This window comes from Cervus canadensis, chromosome 4, assembly GCF_019320065.1.
Source record: "Cervus canadensis isolate Bull #8, Minnesota chromosome 4, ASM1932006v1, whole genome shotgun sequence".
In the NCBI taxonomy this organism is placed as follows: Eukaryota; Metazoa; Chordata; class Mammalia; order Artiodactyla; family Cervidae; genus Cervus; species Cervus canadensis.
Window position 1 is genome coordinate 62715123 of NC_057389.1, and position 23727 is coordinate 62738849.

Here is a 23727-nt window from a genome sequence, read left to right on the forward strand (position 1 = left end):
TGATAGAGTGTCTGATGAACTATGGACATGAATTGAGGTTTGTGACATTGTATAGGAGACATGATCAAGACCATCTCCAAGAAAAAGAAATGCAAAAAAAGCAAAATGGCTGTCTGAGGAGGCCTTACAAATAGCTGTGAAAAGAAGAGAAGCGAAAAGGAAAGGAGAAAAGGAAAGATATACCCATTTGAATGCAGAGTTCCAAAGAATAGCAAGGAGAGATAAGAAAGCCTTCCCCTGCGATCAGTGCAAAGAAATAGAGGAAAACAATAGAATGGGAAAGACTAGAGATCTCTTCAAGAAATTTAGAGATACCAAGGGAAAATTTCATGCAAAGATGGGCTCAGTAAAGGACAGAAATGGTATGGACCTGACAGAAGCAGCAGATATTAAGAAGGGGTGGCAAGAATACACAGAAAAACTGTACAAAAAAGATCTTCACGACCCAGATAATCACAATGGTGTGATCACTCACCTAGAGCCACACATCCTGGAATGTGAAGTCAAGTGGGCCTTAGGAAGCATCACTATGAACAAAGCTAGTGGACGTGATGGAATTCCAGCTTAGCTATTTCAAATCCTAAAAGATGATGCTGTGAAAGCACTGTACTCAATATGTCAGCAAATTTGGAAAACTCAGCAGTGGCCACATGACTGGAAAAAGTCAGTTTTCATTCCAATCCCTAAGAAAGGCAATGCCAAAGAATGCTCAAACTACTGCACAGTTGTACTCATCTCACACGCTAGTAAAGTAATGCTCAAAATTCTCCAAGCCAGGCTTCAACAGTACGTGAACCGTGAACTTCCAGATGTTCAAGCTGCTTTTAGAAAAGGCAGAGGAACCAAAGATCAAATTGCCGACACCCACTAGATCATTGAAAAAGCAAGAGAGTTCCAGAAAAACATCTATTTCTGCCTCTTTATTGACTATGCCAAAGCCTTTGACTGTGTGGATCACAATAAACAGTGGAATATTCTGAAAGAGATGGGCATACCAGACCACCTGACCTGCCTCTTGAGAAACCTGTATGCAGGTCAGGAAGCAACAGTTTGAACTAGACATGGAACAACACACTGATTCCAAATAGGGAAAGGAGTACATCAAGGCTGTATATTGTCACCCTGCTTATTTATCTTATATGCAGAGTACATCCTGAGAAACGCTGGGCTGGATGAAGCATAAGCTGGAGTCAAGATTGCCAGGAGAAATATCAATAACCTCAGATATGCAGATGACACCACCCTTACGGCAGAAAGTGAAGAAGAACTAAAGAGCTTCTTGAAAGTAAAAGAGGAGAGTGAAAAAGTTGACTTAAAGCTCAACATTCAGAAAACTGAGATCATGGCATCTGGTCCCATCACTTCATGGCAAGTAGATGGGGAGACAGTGGAAACAGTGGCTGACTTTATTTTTTTGGGCTCCAAAATCACTGCAGATGGTGATTGCAGCCATGAAATTAAAAGACGCTTACTCCTTGGAAGGAAAGTTATGACCAACCTAGATAGCATATTAAAAAGCAGAGACATTATTTTGCCCAACAAAGGTTCATCTAGTCATGGCTATGGTTTTTTCCAGTGGTCATGTATGGATGTGAGAGTTGGACTATAAAGAAAGCTGAGCGCAGAAGAATTGATGCTTTTGAACTGTGGTGTTAGAGAAGACTCTTGAGAGTCCCTTGGACTGCAAGGAGATCCAACCAGTCCATCCTAAAGGAGATCAGTCCTGGGTGTTCGTTGGAAGGACAGATGTTGAAGCTGAAACTCCAATACTTTGGCCACCTGATGCGATGAGCTGACTCATTCGAAAAGACCGTGGTGCTGGGAAAGATTGAGGGCAGGAGGAGAAGGGGACGACAGAGGATGAAATGCTTGGATGGCATCACTGACTCAATGGACATGAGTTTGGGTAGCCTCTGGGAGTTGGTGATAGACAGGGAGGCCTGGCGTGCTGCAGTTCATGGGGTCTCAAAGAGTCGGATGTGACTGAGCAACTGAACTGAAATGAACGGAATAGTCTTTTTCTCGCAGGTTATGTATGGGCTTCTTCAGGCAAAGCTTCTTATTGACTGCTTTTTCCCCTCATGCATGGCCATATATCTTTCTTTGCACACCTTTTTGGGGGGATTTTCTTGGAAATTTTGTAATTTTTTGTTGAGAACTGGACATGTAAAATAATACATTGTGGCAATCTGGAGATCAGAATTTCCTATGTCTCAAGGTTTGCAGTTGTAACTGTTTGTTAGTTATTTTCCTGAACTAATTTGTGAAGTCTGTATTCTTTGTCATGTGTGACCACTGAAATCTCTGCTCAGTTAGTTTAAAGGTCAGCTAATGTTTGAACAGAGATTTTCTTAAACTCTTGAAACTAATAAATCTCTCAGCCATATTTACTGGGTATTTACTGAGGGCTCCTTCTCTCTCTGTGTTGGGGCATATCTTCAGTGTTTAGGCAGAGAGTTTACAACTTAGCCCTTCTTGCTTGTGTAGAACCTAAATTCCACCAGACTTGAGAGCTTAGGGACAATCTCAGATCTTTCCCAGTGTGTGCACAGCTGGGCATGTACCCTTCATGTTGGAACTTTCCAAATCCTTTATGGGCATCTCACTCCCAGCCTCTCTTTTTAATTATTTTGGTCAGCTTGTTGTTTGTCCTGTTATAGCTCCCTCAGGTGGCTATAATGTTATTTAGTAGCTCCTAATTGTTTCTGACAAAGGCCATTTGCCCCCAGCAAGCTCTGAGTTAGGTCAGTGAAGACAAGACTTCTAGTGGAATTTTCCAGTAGTCTGACAGACGTGTTAGATAATGACTGTTACCTGGGAATGGGGCTTTGGAGGAGGTCCAACCCTATAGCTAGGAGATACAGCTTCCTCTGGTGGCCACTAGGCTGCTAGTTTTCACCATGATTTGGGAGCTGTTGGTCTACAAAGCTACCAGGAACTGGGGAGTGGGGAATAGAAATAGGATAACTTAAGAATACCAGTGGATCATATGGTGAGGTTATGTTTTAACTTTTGGAAGAAACTGCCAAACTGTTTTTTTCCAAAGGGGCTATACCATTTTATATCCCCACCAACACTGTATCAGTTTTTCTGTGTCCTCCCAATATTGTTATTATCTTTTGATTATCACTATTCCAGTGGATGTGAAGTGGTATCTTCTTTTTTCTTTTGAGCATTTATTCACAAATGACATGACCATTTCTGTAGAAAATTTTATGGAATCTACAGTAAAGTTAAAAGAACTAAGCTGTAAGTTTCTTAAGATTGTAGGATAGAAGATCAATATACCAAAATTATTTGTATTTCTGTGTATTAGCAACAATGAGAAACTGAATTAAAAATACCATTGTAATAGCATCAAAAATATAAAATACTTAGAGAAAATAAGACCTATACACTGAAAACTATTAAACATTGATGAGAAAAATTAAAGAAAATCTAAACACATAGAAATACTATGTTTATAGAGGTCTCAGTGTGATTGTGGAAGACCAAAGAGGATGTTGTTAAAACACAATTTTAAAACTGGAATTCAGAGAGTGCTTGATTCTCAAAGATAACAGAATTCTGCATGTACTCAGGGTGTTAACTGTTAAAAAGAGGGAACATATTAGGGTGTCAACTGAGTGCATCTTTATGCATGTTTAAAGCACTAAGGCAGAGGGTCATGGCTGTGTAGTAGGCAGAATATGTAAAGTGATATTTTAAAGTGCTTTTCCATGTCTATTTTTGCTCATGTTATATTCTCAGATCTTGGTATAGTACCCGGCATGTAGTAGTCACTCAGTAAAAGTTGTGAAAGTAAAAAGGGACTAACAAAGTTTTACAGATGGTGCCTTTAAGGTGATTCATTACTCTAAGATAATTATTTGGCCAATTAGGAGGAAGACTTGAGGCAGAACAAAAGCTAATCCCAAAAGCTTATAGCAATAAGTTATATAAAAAAGGAAAGATCCCAGAATTCTGTCACCAAGATGTTTTCACTTGTGCTGTGATACTTTGCTGGTGATGAGAATATGCTTAATACATTTGATAAAGTTTTTAAATGCCTTCTTTGTTTCAGGCACTGTACTGGGCACGGGGGATATAGCCTGAACAAAACAGATACACATCTTGCCCTCATGGAACTTACCATCTAATGGGAATGACAAGTAAATAGGCAAATAATAAAGCATGACAAATAACTATGAAGGAGGAAGTATAGAATAATATATAAAAGGTACCTCTATTGCAGACATCTCAGCTGAGACATGAGGAAATAGTTGGTGAGGCAGTGTTCTAGGCAGTTGGAACAGCATTAGCAAATGTGAACAATGATGACACAAACCTGGCAAATTTGGAAACTAATATTCTATAGGCTAGGGAAGAGTGGCTGAGAATGTGAGCAGAGGCCAAGTCCTGTAAGTCCTTACCAGCCATTTTATGTAGCTTCAAATTTGTCCTATGGCATGGGGAATCCTTGAAGGAGTGACACAATCATACACATGATTTTAAAATAATACTCAGATTTCATTGTGGGCAATGAATGGGAGGGGATCAGAGGGAATTCAGGAAACCATTTAGTAAGGTAATAATTTTGATGAGAGAGCTTAGGGAACTTGAACTAGGGAGAGACGTGGATGGAGAGAATATGGGACCTGAGGCAGAAATGTGCCTTGATTTCTGGCTTGAGCCATGAGGTCAATGTTGGTTCCATTCACTGAGCTGAAGGACTCTTAAGAACAAATGGATTTGGGGGAGAAGATAATCCATTTAGTTTTTAATTATCTGAGTTTGTGGGAGTGTGTAGGTCAGCCTTCTTGCAGGCTTCCACTTCTTGTGGAAACCAAGAGAAATATCTTGGTTAGAGATAGAAATATGGAAATCACTAGTAAATAGATAGTTACTAAGGCCTGTAAGAGTAGGTGAGATTGAGATAAAACAGCCAATAGGTGGGAAGAAGCCCAAAAGAATATGGTATTCCCATAACGAAGTAAAGAAAGTACTAAAAAAAAAAAAAAAGTAGATGAGAGTGTGCAAGAAACAAGATGCATGAGAAGAGAAGCCTAAGACCAGAAGCCTACATTTACAGACAGAGAAAAAGAAACTGCCATAGGAGGAAACTGGTCCCAGGAGTCAGGAATGAAGGAGTGGTTGCCTGTATTTTTATACTAAGATATCTAGTGAGGGCTTCCCTGGTGGCTCAGCTGGTAAAGAATCCACCTGCAATGCAGGAAACCTGGGTTCGATCCCTTGGTTGTGAAGATCCCCTGGAGAAGGGAACAGTGGCTACCAACTCCAGTATTCTGGCCTAGAGAATTCCGTGGACTATATATACTCCATGAGGGTCACAAAGAGTAGGACACAACGGAGCAAATTTCACTTCACATCTGGCAAGATATGTATTGAGGGGTGTCTGTTGGATGTAGCAACAATGAAGTTGTTAATGACTTTGGCCCGGACACTTTTTAAAATTAATTTTTATTGGAATATAGTTGTTTTGCGAGCTTCCCAGGTGGCAGAGTTGGTAAAGAATCCGCCTGCCAGTACAGGAGATGTACGAGACGCAGGTTTGATCCCTGGGTCAGAAAGATTCCCCTGGAGTAAAAAATGGCAACCCACTCCAGTATTCTTGCCTGGAAAGTACTGTGCATAGAGGAGCTTAGTGGACGACAGTCAGTCAGGTGCAAAGAGTCAGACACAACTGAGTACACGCACACAACTATTTATACTTACATCTTTTTGCACTGTGTAGTTAATTCTTTGCATGTGGTAAGAACATAACTTTACTGTCTTAATTAGCTAGATTTTCTCTTAATTGTTGAAAAATTTTCTAGATAATGAAACCTCATTTTAATGTATTACATCTTCTGTTTGTTTTTTAGATCATTCATCGAGATATAAAACCTGAGAATATTTTAGTATCCCAATCAGGAATTACTAAACTCTGTGATTTTGGTTTTGCACGAACACTAGCAGCTCCTGGAGATGTTTATACGGACTACGTGGCCACACGCTGGTATAGAGCTCCAGAATTAGTATTAAAAGACACCTCTTATGGAAAGTATGTATAGTTGGGGATCCTGCCTGGCCTTTCCTAGCCATCTCTTTTTTCCCTTGGTGTATCTGTCACCAGAACTACTGACAAACTCTGCCTTCTGCATCTGGGCTTGGGATAGAAAAGGGACACACCAAAATAGAGCAGAGAGACCCTAGACATCTACCCTGCTGCTATTGATGTTACCACACTTGCCCCCTGGAGCTGAGTGGCCCCAGCCCCAGGAAACTTATGCAGAAGCCTCTCAGGCTGCCATCCTTGCTTGCCTTAAGCTGTGCCCCACCCTTTACAGAGTGGCCTCCTTGCGTCTCTGTAGACTCTAGATTCTGCAGCGATTTAAAAATCTACTCTGCCACTGTTAACACAAGTTTCCTAGTTCCTGAGTATGGCACAGTCTTTGCAAAGACTGACAAATAATAATCTTTAAATTGTACTAGATATTTCAAAAAGTAAAAATGCCTCAGTCTATTGTGAATCAGTAAAAATAGTATAGGATACAACAATCTAACAAACAAATAATGAAGCTTGAAGAACGTAAAGACACCATGAAGAGTGTGAGGGTTACAAATTCCTCCGTATCCTCACCAGCACTTGTTATTATCTGACTTTTGGATTCTAGTTGTCCTTATGGGTGTGAAGTGATATCTCCTTATGGGTTTGATTTCCATTTCCTTGATAACTAATGATTTTTTGACTTCATTGTTGATCTTTTTATGTGCTTATTGATCATTTATATATCTTCCTTGGAGAAATTTCTGTTCAGATCCTTAGCCCTTTTTTAAATTGGACTGGCTTTTTATTATTAAATTGTAAGAATTCTTTGTATATCTGGATATAAATTCCTTATCAGATACTTATTTGCAGATATTTTCTCTTATTTAGTTGTCTCTTGATTTTCTTGATGGTGTGTGTCATTTGAGAAACAATTTTTAATTTTGATGAAGTTCACTCTGTCTGTTTTTATTATTTGTTGCTTATGCTTTTGGTGTCATACCTAAGAATCTTTTGCCAAATCCAAGACTGTGAAACTCCTCTGTTTTAAGAGGTTTCTAGTTCTAGTCTTCCATCCAGTTTGAGTTAATTTTTATAAGTGGTGTAAGATAAGGACATGGACATAGGTTCAATCACTGGTTGGGTAACTAAGATCCTGCAAGTTGCACAGCATGGCCAAAAAAAAAGTGTTTTTAGAAAAGATGTTTTATATATTTCTCCATGAAAGAGTGATTTATTCTTATTTGTTTCAGACCTGTGGATATCTGGGCTTTGGGCTGTATGATCATTGAGATGGCCACTGGAAATCCCTATCTTCCTAGCAGCTCTGATTTGGATTTACTTCATAAAATTGTTTTAAAAGTAGGTAGGTATTACTGAAATGTACTGTCAAATGCCTAAATAAGTGTTTTCAGATAAATTCTGCTTGATTTTCAAGTTTAGTATATCTTTATAAGAATAAGGAAGCATATTGTTTTAGTAGATGAAAGTAGATGGATGCTTTGGGCTGATAAAAAAAAAAGGTAGAAAAATTCTCTCTGTTTTTAAAAATAACATTTTTTTTCTGCCTGGATGCAAATAGCTGTACCATGTTGATGGTTGATACTAAGAAAAATAGTAAAATAGGAACCTACTTCAGTTTGTCTGAAAGTTGTTATAAAATTTTGGCTTCTACAAATATTTGCTTCTTTCAAAGAGGACTTTTAAGCAATAGAATTAATTTTTATTTTGATGCCCTTTTATTTTATTTTTCTTGATGATCTTTTAAAGTGCTTGGAAATAGAAAAACAGTTGTTTACTAAGAAAACTTTTATTAACCACAGTAGATAAGCAGATAGCTAAATATCTTATTCAAAAATATTTTTGATGATAGCTGAATTATTTGATTATCTGCTTTGACTACCCGAACATTTTCATGGTTAGTGTTGCTCATGGAGTTTCAAAGACTTATATTTTTGATTGAGGAGCTTGAACAACCTATTTTGTGATGAGAAAGCTATACATAAACATATAAGTACAGGATCATGAGGAAAATACTTTGAACAACTCTAAAAACTGTGAATCTGGATACATATTGGTTAAAGGTACAGTTCAGAGCCTTAAAACATCATACTTTTTTCTGTCATATTTAAAATTCTGGTTATGAGATTGATGGTGAGAGTAGAGATGATGGGATCAGTTTTGTCATTTTACAAATGAGGAAACCAAGATACAGAAAAGGAAGATTTGCCCAAGTCACAGACCTAGTTAAGAGCAAAACTAGTGGTAGAACTTAGCTCTTTCCACTCCTATATATAGTTCTCTACATTCTGCTACTAATCTATAGCCTTGTTTTTTCTTTGCAATATTTCTATTTCTATATAATTTTAGTATTTTAACTGTTTTGAATAAGACTTTGCTGATGAACACTTGCTAGATAAACCATTTTGATACCCTTATGGAAATACATAAAAGTTTGAATGTGCCTTTTCTAATAGCATTATATATTATGTCTTGTATTTTGAAAAAAGAAAATGCACCTGTGGTTTTTTAGTCTCTGCTGCCTATGTGCTATCAACAGATTACTGGGGAACTCACTTTTTTATGCTATATTCAGAAGATAGTTCCTTATGCTATATTCAGAAGATAGTTTCTTGTTCATTTTTTAAAAATTAAGAGAACTTAATTGTTATTCTTTCTTTTAGTAATTTGATGCAGACCACATAACAATTTGATTATTTTGATTATAGAATAATATCCCTGTTTCCTTATGTATATATTTTTTTCTCTTTTCAGGCAATTTGACACCTCACTTGCAGCATATCTTTTCTAAGAGTCCCATTTTTGCTGGGGTGGTCCTTCCTCAAGTTCAACACCCCAAAAGTGCAAGAAAAAAATACCCAAAGCTAAATGGATTGTTGGCTGACATAGTTCATGTATGTTAAGAGATTAAGGGCTTATTTCTTGGAAATTTGCATAAATTATAATACAGTTTTAAGATATGACTTTAATGAAATTACAAAAGGATTCATGGAGTAATGTTAACTGTTCAAAGTTACTATATTCTTCTGTGTTTATGTCTTTAGTTCAGAGAAGTTAAAAGTCACAGACTGTTAGAGTTGAAAGGCCCCTGGGATAATCTGGTCTATTCTTTTTTGTTAATTCCAATTTTATTGATAAACTGAAAAATTTTAAGGATAAACTGGAAAATGTTAAGGACTTACCATGTTGATCAACACCTCTTAACAGCCAGTCTTCCCAGCAGTCTACCCAAGAGATTTCTTCCTTGTACAGTGATATTCTAAGGTATGTCAAGACATTGGCAGCTATAGTTGTAATGTTGTTTGAGGATACACCAGTGCCAAAATTCAGGTTGATCTGGAGAAAACAAAAACATTATGTAGCACTTTTAAATTAGTTTAAAATTTAAGTTTTATTTTGAACTGCATAATAAATGTACTGGCATACTTAGAATAGAATTCAAGAAGTGAGAGAGCTACTTACTTCTGTTTATTTTCTCTTCCCAGCCAATTTTCTTTCCCAGGGTCAATTAACGTGTCTTATTTCTAATGTACAGCCCTTAAAAAAAGTGGTAATCTAATTTCAAAGCCAGTATAGCATGGTGTTTATGAGAGGGGGCTCTGAATTCACATGAACTTTCTTTAAAACTCAGTTCTGTTACTAATTAGCTCTGTAAACTTGAGCAAGTCAATCTCCATGCCTCAGTTTACTGAGTTATAAAACAACATTAACAATATTTATTTTCTGGAGCTGGAGGATAAAATGAGTTAATGGTAGAAATGTTCTTAGCACAGAGCCTTGAATAAGCTGTCAACAAATGTTGTTAATGTTAACTGTTGTTGCTGTTTTTTAGATAAAACTAAACATGACATGTAACATCTAAAGACTTATCAAAGGAAGAAAGTTATTTGGTAACTGTAAAGAACTAGAGTTTATTAAAGGATCAGTTTTTTTGCTACATTTTCCACTTTCTTTTTTTTTTCAATGTCATAGTTTTGATTTTACAAAGAATACATAATGATCATAAAAAAATAGAATACTTGATAGAGAAGTTAACATTTTCCCAACCTCCACAATCCAGGAAAAATTACTATTGATGTTTTGGTTTATATACTTTCCCCAACCAAATACATGCATAACAGTTTATGCTTTTTAAAAGGTATCATACTTTATTGTTGTTTAGTCACTAAGTCATGTTTGACTCTTTTGTGACCCCATGAACTGTAGCCCTCCAGGCTCCTCTGTCCATGGGAATTCCCAGGCAAGAATACAGGCATGAATTGCCATTTCCTTCTTGAGGGGATCTTCCCCACTCGGGGATGGAACCTGCATCTTCTGCATTGGCAGGTGGTTTCTTTACCACTGAGACACCTGGGAAGCTCTGTCTTACTTTACACACTGCTATGTAACCTGTTTATTTTCACTTAGCATTATAGTTTAAGCATACTGCCATGTCAGTAAATATGGAGCTGTGTCATAATTTTAGTGCTTGCATAGTGTTTCATTGTATGACTATACTATAGTTTATCTTGCAATTTTGGACATTAGGTTTCAGGTTTTTTCCTTATTGGTAAAGATGCTACAGTAAACATCTTTTATATGTCTGCATGAACTTGTGGTATTATTTGCTTAGGATAAATTCCTAGAAGTGTGACTGGTAGACCAAAGAGTTTATACTTGTTAGGACTTTTGGTATATCTTGCTATTTTTTTCCTCCAGAAAGATTTCATAGATATATACTCAAGTAGCATTGGGTATAAATCTCTATTCTCAATCTAACATTGAATATTACAATATTAAAAATATTTGCAACTTAATAAACTAGAAATAAAGTATATTTTTTAAAATTGTGCTTCCTTCATTACAGGGAAGTTGGACATGTTACCAATTGGTCATTTGTAGTTATTATTGTAAGAATCCTTAAACTATTTGTGATTTAAAGTATACTTTTACATTGATTTGCCAAATAATCAAATTAGTGTCCTGTTGTATGTGTTCTAAATACTTTTTTCAAGTTGAATAATCCAGTGATTTGGAATGCCACATTTATCATAGATAGATTGCTTGTACATGCTGAGGTATATTTGTATTTCATTGATTTCTCTCCTTATTCTATTACAAGTACAATTTTGATTATTATAACTTTCAAATACATTTTTCTTTTGGTCACACCATGCAGCTTGTGGGATCTTCATTCCCCAACCAGTGATTGAACCTGGGCCCTGGCAGTGAAAGTGCTGAATCCTAACCACTGGACCACCAAAGAATTTTCTAAAATACATCTTAATACCTGGTGTAGAGCATGTATTTTTTTCCCCTAGATTTAAAATTTTTAAACAACGTTATGATGGTATAATTTCTACACAGTAAACTACGTGATTTCAGATGTACAATTTGATGAGTTTTGGTAGATGTATACATACCTGTGAAATCACCACTACAATCAACATACTTAAGATTTCCATCACTTCCCATAATGTCCTTGCATCCTTTTGTAATCCATCTTTCCCTTCATTCCTGTCCCTAATCACTGATTTATTTTCCACTATAGTTTATATTTTCTAGAATAGTCTGTAAATGGAATCAAACAGTGTATATTCTCTTTTATGTCAGTCTTCTTTAACTAAGAATTATAGTCTAGAGATTCAATTCATGTTTTTGTGTGTATCGGTAGTTTATTCCTTTTTATTGCTGAGTAATATTCCAGGTATGACTATATCACAATTTTTAAAAAAATCTATTTCCCTCTTTTGGGTTGTTTCCTCTTTTTGGCTACTACAAGTAAATTGCTGTTAACATTCACTTAGAAGTCTTTGTGTAGATGTGCATTTTTATTTTGGGAGGGAGAACTGCCAGTCTGTTTCTCAAAGTGTAATATTTTACATTTTCCAAACTAGGGCAGACATTTAAATTCTGTAAATTATACTATTTACAGAAGGAATATTTATCTGCTTCCAATTGGCTGTGACCTTTTAGCATTTTTGTTCCTAAGTTTTATTGATGGATAACTATTAACGTTCTAAAATAAGCACATACTTTTAGCTAGTTCCAGTCTTAAGGATATGACTATTCTCACATAATAAAGATGATAATAGACTTTATGAGTCAATTTTTAAAAATTGTGGTTAAAAAAAAAAAACCCACATAACATAAAATCTATCCTCTTAACCAAATTTTAAAATGTACAGTATGATATTGTTAACTATATGCAAATTGTTGTATAGCAGGTCTCTATAACTTTTTCTGTGAATCAATTTAAACATACACTTTGTGAAATAATCAGAAGTGTAATATTATATGCAATTACTTTGTACATTCTGGATTTTAACTATTGTTTCCATTTATGAGGTCTTAGACCAATTACTTGTCTTCTTTGGGCCTTAGTCTACTCATCTGTACAATGAGGATAGTAGTACTACCTACCTTGTACGGTTGTTGTTGGGATCAGGTGATAGGAAAAGACTAGATAGAGTGTTGTATGACAAACACATAATAAGCATAAATAAAAGTTACCTATTATTAGTATGTTTTGCCTTCTTTTGGAGGAAGAATGAAAATTATCAGGCAAATGGGTTTTATTCAAATTATGTCTTTAATATTTGCATTAATGTATTCTAATTATGATTATTTAATTATATGTAGAGTCATTATGTACAACTTCTTTTCTGATACTCTTACTTCACTGTCTCTTTGTTTTGTGGGGTTTTTTTTGGTTTTCAGTTGAAGTAATCCCAAGTGAAGGGAAGCAGAAAATAGCTGTTCTGATAATGGGTTATTGATGGATTTGGGGGCTTGGATATTTGTGAAATTGTTTTATGCCACATAAAAAGCATTGAATTAGGAATCAGATAATATGAGCTAAAATTCTAGTTTGGCAAATTACTAAACATGCTTCTAGCTCTATAAAATGGAAATGATAATTCATGAACTTTCTTCCTTACAGGGCTGGATAAGAGGACCAAAATGAGCTAATTAACTCCTACTAATTCCAGCAGAAATAGACTGACTTCTGTTTTGTCTAGAAATAGGACATTTAATCTGTAGTATTGTTTTACAAGTACAAATTTCTTAGGGAAACAAGTGGTCAGAACTCACTGTCAGAAACTCCTGAGGTCTAATTCTATCTTTTCAAGAACTCTTTTAGCTCTGGGTAATTAATTATACCTGCATTTGTGAAGTTTAACATTTACCTTAAGGAGACATGTTAAGAGCTTGTTTAACATGCAATCTTTTTTCATTTTCTAGGCTTGTTTACAAATTGATCCTGCTGAGAGGATGTCATCTACGGATCTTTTGCATCATGAGTATTTTACTAGAGATGGATTTATTGAAAAGTAAGCATTTTGAGTGAGTGTGGACTTTTTTGTTTTTTGTATTAGGAAATTTTACTAGCATGAAAATTGCTACATAGGTTAATGTTACACAAAAGAATTCAGTTTATCAAAAACTCACTGAGTTTTTGTATTGATATGTGGTAGACTTACAGGTGTCATGGTGAAAATTCTAATAATAAAAATAGTGCAGTTAACATTTATGACACAGTTACTATGTCCTAGACAGTGAGCTAAGCTCTTCACATGCATTTTTCAATTCTTACTATAGGGCAGAGATAACATTAAATAAACCATCAATACTTTTTAACCTTGTTTCCACTTAGACCCCCAACTCAGTCCAGTTTTTCCTCTTGATAGCATCTCTGACCTATATGTTATAATTAGCATTCATTTCCCAGATGATTTTTTTCCTCTGCTTTACTTATTATCTGTTGCAGTTCCTGTTGTTTTATTCTGCCCACCAAACTGGAAGTTCCCTGAAGACAGGGACCATTGCTCTTAAAGCCTTTCTCTGTCCCACATTGTATCTAAAATAAATATGTTAACAATGTGGATTCATAAATCAGCCATGCTTCTTTTAAAAAAAACACCATTTTCTATTTGGGCTTTGAAAGAAACAGGAAAAGTTTATTAATTGCAAAATTATTCAGTTTGCCTTGGAGTATGAAGCAGAAACATAAATATCAATTTTAAATGTGTTGGAGTTAAGATCAGGCATAGGAAAGTTCAGGACCTCCATCGAAAATAGACTGAAGTAGAAAAAGCCAAAGAAAAGGTAATTGTTGAGAATAAGTAGAACTTGAAGCATTCCAAGAATTTTATTCTAAAACAGAAAATGAGAAGATATATTAAAAGTGCCAAAAATAAAAAATAAAAAAAAATAAAAGTGCCATTGATGAGAAGCATCAGTTATTGAATAAAAGAGTTGCTTCCTGTCAATTCTATATAGACTCATTTGATTTCTCTTGGGTATTTAGCTATTAGGATTTTACTATTACAGGGTGAAAGTTCTTGAATTCCACAAGGCAAGGAAATTTTAACAGAAATGTGCCATTTTCTCATTCAGCCAAACTAATCACACTGTTTCTTTTCCCTTTATCTCACACTTACCCTTTTACTATAATTCTAGGGAAGAATTCATTCATGGTAGAACTTATTCAGTCTCAAACTGGTAGCAGTAGCTGCTTCAAGAAGGGAAACTGTGTAGCCTGGGGAGAAGGGTGGAAAGGAGACTTTTCAGTATGACCTTTTGAGTTCTGAGCCATACAAATTGGACTGTCTATTAAAATGACTTTTAAAAAGCCAAACTAGGACTTCCCTAGTGATCCAGTGGTTAAGAATCTGCCTGCTAGTGCAGGGGACATGGGTCTGACCCCTGGTCCAGGAAGATTCCACATGCCGCAGGGCAACTGAGCCCATGTTCCATGCCACAACAGCTGAAGCCTGTGTGCCCAAGAGGCCATGCTCCACAAGAGAAGCAAGTACAATGAGAGAAGCCCATACACCACAACTAGAGAGTAGCCCCTCTCTACTAGAAGGGCAACTAGAGAAAGCCGATGTGCAGCAGTGAAGACCCAGCACAGCCAAAAATAAATAAATATATATATATATATATTTAAGCCAACCTAAAGCCAAAACAATCTTGCTTCAATATTGATGTATTCTATTATACTTCAAAAATATTTCTCTAGAGTAAGATTTTAGAAACTAGTTCATCTTTTAAGTCCTGTTAAAAGAACAGAACTTAAAAGGGACAAAGTGGCCTGAGTCTTCTTTGAAGTGAAGAGTACATTTGTCAGAATTGAAAGCAATGCTTTTATTAAGTAAGCTTTACATCACAAAAGAAATCTAATTCATATGTCTATCTTGTGAAAGTTTTATTAATAGTAAATTACCATGGAGAAATTGTTGAAAGATGTATCTTTACCAGGAAACAACCTGTATTAGGTAAATATTATGCCATCTCTTGGCATGCATTACTGATAACTTATTTATGCTGTAGCTCAAATGTAAATTAATTGATTAAAAGGTCTTTTAAAGATAAAATGCTATCTACATAAATAAAATTATTTGATATTGCTTGTTTTATCAGATTCATACCAGAACTGAAAGCTAAATTGCTACAAGAAGCAAAAGTCAATTCATTCATAAAACCAAAAGAGAATTCTAAAGAAAATGACTTTAAGAAAGATGAAAGAAAAACAATTTATACCAATACACTGCAAAGTACTTCAGTTTGGGGAAAGGTAAAAACTGGTCTTATTTTTAGCCAATATAACTGTATTATAGTTAGTACTCTAGTGATAAAAATAACTGTTCTCCTGACTCAGATTTTGGATGTATCTGTTCTAGGAATTGGTAAAAGAGAAAAAGCCCAAGGAGATCAAAGTCAGAGTTACTAAAGTTAAAGGAGGGAAAGGAGATATCTTAGAACCAAAAAAGATAGTGTGTGAAGGTGGACGTTGTCAACAGGTTGCAGCTGAAGTTGTTTATACTATGTCTCAAGATACAAAACCTGTAATCAGTGAGCCACCAAACCCTGTCAATCCCAGCACTAACTCTATAGGCATGAAAGATGATCCATGTGCTGGAGGCAGTATGGTGATGCCACCCATCAATCTAACTAGCAGTAACTTGATGGCTTCAAATCCCAATTCAGATCTCTCCCACTCCAATTCAAGGTGAGTTTTAACAGAAAATAAACAGAAGGAAATGGACCTAAGTTTTATAATGTTTTTATATAATGATATTTCAAAGAAGCAAGTTTGTAATGTCTGTATATAAACTGAATTGGAAGATGTACTGAAATTATAATCACATAATGGGCCATTACTAAATTCTTCTTATAAATGCAATAGAAGAAATTAACTTTTCTTGGCTATGCTCTAGGTGTGTGGTTTTTCACTAATGCAGTTTGCAAAAACCTCATTTTGAAAAAAAGGCCCTCAGAAAAATTACTTCCCATTTGAAGAGAAAAATGTAATGTGACCTCACTTTTGGTATTGATGTGCCTTCATATAGCAAAGTAAGCTTTATTTTCCTATTGTAACAAATTGTCTAAGTGGAAAAAAGATAGTTGAAAATAATCTTATGTAGTCAGATAGCTTTTCAAGGTTAAATATTTTGGGAGAAAAACAATACACTGGATCAATTTTAGATTCAACTACTATTACAGAGTTGAGACACTGGTACCATGAACCTGATTAATCAAGGGCAGTGTGATGGATGGATGGCAAGAGTCTGTCTAGCAAGGCATCAGGGCCAGTTCTAAATTTAGGGAACTGCTATGGCTCTAGATGGAGAAGGAGGCTTGGTTCAGTGTCCTAAAAGACTAGTTCAATCCTAGCAGGCTGGTTTGGGCTGTAGGTTGTGAAGCTTAGTGGTCTGCAGAGGTGGCAAGTGAACATGTCTATACAGCAGACTACAGACAGCAAGTGTCAGTCGTTATTGAGGTAACTCCCAAACCATGGTTGTAATAACCATAATTATAAACTAGCCTTGTTCAAAAGCTCAGAAATTCATGAACCCAGTAGTTAAGAGATCCAGGTTCAGAACAGATAGAAAGGACCAAGTAGGCCAGCTCTAGTAACCCCACCCACAACATGGTGCCCCCACTGATGTTAGCCATGAGTGAGTTGTTCTCTGCCCTGTTTTTACCTCTTAGAGCAGTTGGTACTTCAGTCACTTCAGTTCCGTTCAGTTCAGTCACTCAGTTGTGTCCAATTCTTTGCGACCCCATGAATTGCAGCATGCCAGGCCTCCCTGTCCATCACCAACTCCCGGAGTTTACTCAAACTCATGCCCATCGAGTTGGTGATGCCATCCAGCCATCTCATCCTCTGCCGTCCCCTTCTCCTCCTGCCCCCAATCCCTCCCAGCATCAGGGTCTTTTCCAATGAGTCAACTCTTCGCATGAGGTGGCCAAAGTATTTAAGGACTAACAATTGAATTTTGACACATGTTCAAGCAGTAGACTACCATGGTATAACTTATCATTATTGAAGCTAAAACAAGTATTTCTGAGGAGTTCGAATAACTTCTCATTTGTTTTTAAATAATAGGTTAACTGAAAGAGCCAAAAAGAGACGTACGTCTTCACAATCTATTGGACAAGTTCTATCTAACAGGCATGAGGATACAGGTTCCACTCAAGTAAGGCAAGAACCTCATCATTAAATTACGTCCTCTTTGAGCATTAGCCTCTCACCCTGTGTGCTTTTCTTTGCTTTAGGGCTCTAACATTTTTTTTTAATGTGCTTTTATTTTTCCCTTTTACCCTGGAGTGAAAATAGGTCATCATTTCCTTAATGCTTTCACAGTTTTAGTTAATTTCTTATAACATGATTTGTGTATTTAATGAGTGACTTGGGGGAAAAAAGGTAAGATTTTCCTTTAAAAATCACAAGACTTTTTGGTTTTTTACTTCTAAAAAATGATTTTAATATCTTACTTTATAGAATAAGAGCAACTGCAAAATAAATACATCTTACTTTTCCCAAGAAAACATAATTGGTGTCATTCATTTCCCCATTTTTCACATAGGAAAATAGTTTACTTTATAATTGAAACAGTGTTATTTGTAATAATAAGTCATTGAAAACAACACCTCCATCCAAGAACACGTGACTGGTTAAATATGTTAGAGTATATCCACATAATGGGATACTGAGCATTACATTGTGGAAGTATTCATTAACCTAAGAAAGTTTCTATCATCTGTTGTAAAATAAGCAAAAACAGGTAGCACAAAAGTTTTTCCAGAATGCTCAGTTCACAAGTAATTTTTCTGTTGGGTTTTCCCAGTGTCCAGAGCACATCATTTTGTAAATTGAAAAATAAGTTATTAATAAAATGAACCAGAGCAGTTTGTTCAAAATCAGAGTGTAATGAGTAGGATAAAAAAATTAAAAGTTGAGGCTGTGGTTCTCATGATCAAGACTATTCTCAGAATATTGAATAAGCTAAAAAAAATTTATGAAATTTTTATTGGCGTTTGATCCATTTATATATTTGATGATACTCTCTTCTACTTCTTTTTGAAAAAAATGATTTATCTTTGGCTGTGCTGGGACTTCACTGTTGCACAGATTTTTCTCCAGTTGCAGCGAGCAGGGCCTACTGTCTCGTAGTGCTCGGGCTTCTCACTGCAGTGGCTTCTCTTGCTGTGGACCGCGGGGTCTAGAGCATGCGGGCTCAGTCGTTGCGGCTCTCGGGCTCTAGAGCACAGGCTCAGTAGTTGTGGCGCACCAGCTCAGTTGCTCCGTGGCATGTAGGACTCTCCCGGACCAGGGGTTGAACCCTTGTCTTCTGCATTGGAAGGCGGATTCTTTACCACTGAGCCACCAGGGAAAGCCCTCTCTTCTACTTCTTAATTATTAAAATAACCTTTTCAAAGACTAATTTTTATGCCTATCTTACACCATCCAAAAGGCTGGAATTTGTTGGCTCCTCATCCAGTAAGTTGTTACACACCTTTCTTCAAATTAACTCTTGTTTATTTGGGGTTTTTTTTAGAGCCAAATGGAGAAGTGTGTGTTTAATGAGCAAACCAGCCAAACTGACCAAATGGCAAATGGAAACAAAAGGAAGCTGAATTTTTCCAGATCTGACAGGAAAGAATTCCATTTCCCAGAATTGCCTTTCATAATACAATCAAAGGAGATGAAAGGAATCAAAGGTACACATTTGTTGCATAGTTTTACAAATCTCCAGATAGAATATTTTAAAAAACCTTTTTTGGTAATATAACTTACATTTATAATATGATTTAGGTAGAAAGAAGTGTGTGTGTGTGTGTGTGTGTGTGTGTGTGTGTGTGTGTGCATGATCAGTCCCTTCAGTCGTGTCCGACTCCGTGTGACGCTATGGACTGTAGCCCTCCAGGCTCCATGGGGTTCTCCAGGCAAGAATACTGGAGTGAGTTTCCATGCCCTTCTCCAGGGGATCTTCCTGATCCAGGGATCAAACCAAAATCTCTTACATCTCCTGCACTGGCAGACAGGTTCTTTACCACTAGTGCCACCTGGGAAGCCCCAGAATGGAGTATATTGCTAGGCAAAATATTTTCAGCTGATGAAAACAATTTTTTTCCATAGTCAAATAAAGGGTAAGACTTAAAGGAGATAATTTTAAAGAAGGGTTAAGAAAATTTTAAAAAGTAAAAATTTTATTAGCTCAATTTTGTTGAAATGTTAGAATAGTCTTTGAGGAAGATGTTTTTGGTTTAGTATATGACCTAGGGTAATTGCAATTTCCTTTGTTTTTCTGTGATAACTTGCCCATATAATAGCAGGAATGATGTATGTGTGCTTCATGCATTCAAGGATTTAGTCGATTTAGATTTTATAACATGTATTGAGCTCATAAAATGAAACTCATTTTTTTGTAGTCATTTCTTTGAAGAACAGTGACACCTTGTGAAAAGACAATATAATAGCAAGAAAATAGTACTTGCATAGCTCAAGAGGAATTATCTGATCCACTTAACAGTAATACTCAGAATTTTAAAAGTAAATGTCTTCTTTATTTAGAAGACAGACTGGTAGGCTATTTGTAAAATTATATAACAAACCATCTGTGACTGATATTTTACACCATTACAGCTCATGATTTGTTTAGCTCCTTTATAATAAACTGAGAAACTGACTTTAGTGGATATCAGAATTTCCATTTGAAACTCTTGAAAAGGAAAGTAAAATTTCAAGGTAAGAGTAACAAGTTCTCATATATATTTTTGCAAAAGTGAAACAGATTAAAGTGTTGAAGAGGGAATCAAAGAGAGCAGATTCATCTAAAATACCAACTTTACTTAATGCAGATCAATATCAAGAAAAACAAGAGGTAAAACTTTTTACTGATAGCTTTTACTAAGTAATGATGTTTAGAATACTTGACTTAGTATATAATTTTAGTTATTACTGTTGGAAAGTTAGATAAAATTTCAAAATTCTCTAATCTTTGACATCTAGAAACAGAACTATATTTTCCTAGAATAATCAATTATAAAGGTTTTTTAAAAGGTTTTATTTTTGAAGGTAGTAAATTTGAACCTTCATTTGAATGTTGAGTGATTGAATATAAGCTACCCAGAGAAAATAGTATGTGTGTTATGTATACTACTTGGTGGTAGGTAAACCACTCCAGAGGAAAGGAATAGTGGTATAAACATATGATTATCCTGGCCACAAGAACATGTATATTTTGTCTTTAGCCTTTTTCTTCCTATTTTTTCCTCCAATTTATTCCCCCATCTCTGCTTTCTAACTACTGTCCTATTTTCACAAAGATATGCTCTCAGCTAAGTATCAGATAATCTTGAATTTTATTTGGGGATCTTGAAGCCATCAATATCTATTATAAATTAATACTCTTTAAAGGTATTCTTTTAAGGGAAAGGGATTGTGCTGAGCATTCACTGAATTAAATTATGTTAACAGCCTTCTATCCTGTACACCTGTGAGGTCATCAACTTTGTTATCTAGGTTTCTTATTTTCTAAATAAAATTGACTACATTTTTATTTGTGATAAAATTAGCACATACTTATTAAGGAAATTTGAGGAACTTATAAAAATAGAAACCATCATCTGAAACTATGTAAGAAGGTATTTTTAACTAAGTCTATTAATTTCTAAAACATTCAGGTAAGAATTTATCAGACACTGTTAGATATATTTTCACAGTGACATTTATGTCTTATTCCTGGCCTTGAACTTGTTGACAACTCCACAATCAGTTTTGCAGAGAAGAAATATTTTCTAGATAGAACAAGGAAGGCATTAATGGTCATCTTTTAGTTTGTTATAAAAAAGAATAAGATAACTTCAAACTTTTAAATCTGGGTGATTTACTGATGTCACAGAATGTTGAACAGCACACCATTTGCACATTTTTTGAATAATTAGATGAGTTAAGGGTCTTGAGTTTGGGCAGACTAGTAATGTGCTACATGTGTTTTGTCCTACTGTACTGTGAAAGCCCTCAGAACTAAAATTACATTTTAATTCAGGAAGAAAGGAACTCTTAAGATAGTTTTGATGTTTTAAAAATACATAATAGGAAGGGAAAATCCCTTTTTGTGCATATGATGTAGAACTCCTGAAAAAGATGATCTTTTTAAGAGTAACAGTGAAACAGTTGTAGTTATTAGAAATATCCAGAAGTCATCAATGATAATTGTAGTTTATATGTATCGGAATGGCCAAAAAGTTTGGGGTTTTCCATAAGATGGTAAGGAAAAAACCAATCCAACACTAATCATTCAAATGCAGTTCTGAGAAGTGACAGAAATTACATACGAGGCTGAGGCTGGTTCAAATGCTTTTAGTAAATTAATGTTAGAATTAAGAAAATGTCCTAAATTTCAAGTTGATAGGTTGTTAATGTAGAGCATGAGAGAATATGATATATGTTTAAAAACTTAAGACAGGGAATGGCAGCTTATTTGTTCTATTCACAGATTTGTTTCTGGCTTACTAAATCACATCCAGGCACTTCCCAGTTAATAGTGTAGACATGTATTCAATAGATTCTATGACCTAGAGAGAAATTCCAATTACTGCTGAGTGAGTTAGGCAAGAAACAAGAGTCCACAGAAAAGCCTCCTTCAGTTTTGTCTTACGATGATAATAAGGACTCCTTTGCTAAATAGTCTCCCTGTGCCTTATAAAATAGCCCCCAGGTGCAAAGTACAAGTACTTATCTGTGGCTGTATTTCCTTAGCCAAAGACTCACGGTTTCCTCAATTAAGGTCCTGTTTCTATTTACTTTTTAGAACACAGGAAATGCACAAACTGAAAGGAAGAAGAACCTGCCAGATGTAGAGTAGAAAATGCAGCAGCTGAAAATTCAGGGAACCCCAGAATCACACTGTATGGTTAAAAAAATCCTTTTTATTAATATTACATACACAAAAATGTTGACTAGAGAATTCTACAGATAGATCGTAAATCCTGTGTAGTTACATGTAAACTCATCTAAATTTGTTTTTATAAATCTATAAATTTTTCATGTTTTCTTAATTTCAACATTAATTTATAAAAACTGCCTGACTGGTACATCCTAATAAAACTACAGCTTATGTTTGGTCATATAATTTTATTTGATGACCTGTTATCTCAGTCATGTTTGATTATTGGTCATTCTTAGCTTTGGTTCAGAACTTTATAGATAGAAAGATTTCTAAATGTGTAGTAATGTGAGATTCCAATGTCTGGGAGCACCAGACATTCTGAACAAGCAAGCATACTTGATAAGCATGAAACATGGGTTTGGTTTTATACTGGACATTCTGGAGCAGTACTTAATTAAACATATCATGAAACATGTTTAAAACGATGGAAATTGAGCCAAGTATTGAAGGAAATCTTTTGGCTTGACCAGCATGTTTATCATTTAGTAGTTTATATAGAATATATTGTTCTGTATAATTTAACATTAATATAATCAAAGTTTTGGCAATATGTATTTATATTCTTATCCCTGGTTGTTGGCTTGGTTTCTGATTTTAGAATGGAGATGGACATTGTAAGGGGAAGAATTTGAAGAGGAACAGACTTTTTTTCTGGTAGTGTCTTTTCTTTTAAATCTTAAAAAATACAAATTGGCAAGTCTTCTCTTTAATTTTATATACAACAGAAACGTAACATGAGCTGTTACAACAGCAGTTAATCCACAGTAGCATCATCCAACTTTGTTTTGTTAGCAAACCATTCATAGTTTTCTTCTTTCTTTCTTCTAAAAATTCTGTTGATGTGATGTTTTGATTTGGAGTTATAAAGTCATCTCCCCTCTATGTGCTTTTTTACTTGCCATGATTACTGAGTAGGTAACACATCCTGTCACATGACTCATACTGTGTTTCTACTGACCTCTGCCCTCTGCTAGTCATATAATCTAAGTGTCAGTTTTTTTCTAGAATGCTCTAGCTTCCTGAAGTGAGTTCTTAATGAAATGTCTGACATTTTAAAAAAAGTAGTCCATTACATGATTAAAAATATGTTGTTAGTTAGCTATAAAAGCATTTATAATATTTACAAAGTATCAAAATTATATGGTATTAAATGTTAATTTTTTTTATTCCTTTAAACAACTGCCAGCACTCTTTCAGTTTCCTAGTTCAATCTGATAGTGCCTTTTATGTAGTACAAACTTTTTCTATTTATGTATGACCCAGAAGAGAAACACTACCAAAATTCTTGGTTGTCATATTATTCAAAAAGCAAAATGAGATTGTTTGGTATTTTACCAAGACTCTGCCTGATTTGTATTTACCAAATAGACTAGAAAAACAAAGGAAAACATAATTTCTTTATTATGATATTGTGATCTCTTTTTGACTTATTAAATGGTTGATTAAAATTCGCAG

General features: G+C 35.3%; 1 protein-coding gene across 2 annotated transcripts in view; it reads left to right on the forward strand.

The window, feature by feature from the left end:
- The window catches only part of CDKL3 (cyclin dependent kinase like 3), a 31258-nt gene extending 8105 nt beyond the window's left edge, over positions 1–23153 (forward strand). Inside the window, exons 3-12 of one of the 2 annotated variants that reach the window (XM_043465495.1) lie at positions 5865–6043; positions 7282–7394; positions 8804–8943; positions 13274–13362; positions 15455–15608; positions 15715–16043; positions 17424–17514; positions 18877–19039; positions 20105–20202; positions 22871–23153. In XM_043465495.1, coding sequence (XP_043321430.1) covers positions 5865–6043; positions 7282–7394; positions 8804–8943; positions 13274–13362; positions 15455–15608; positions 15715–16043; positions 17424–17514; positions 18877–19039; positions 20105–20202; positions 22871–22930 — 1416 coding nt within the window. In that variant the 3' untranslated portion in view covers positions 22931–23153. Of the gene's footprint in view, positions 1–5864; positions 6044–7281; positions 7395–8803; positions 8944–13273; positions 13363–15454; positions 15609–15714; positions 16044–17423; positions 17515–18876; positions 19040–20104; positions 20203–22134; positions 22232–22870 lie in introns of those variants that run through there. The other variant, XM_043465497.1, reaches the window with a different exon arrangement.
- The last annotated feature ends 574 nt before the right edge of the window (positions 23154–23727 follow it).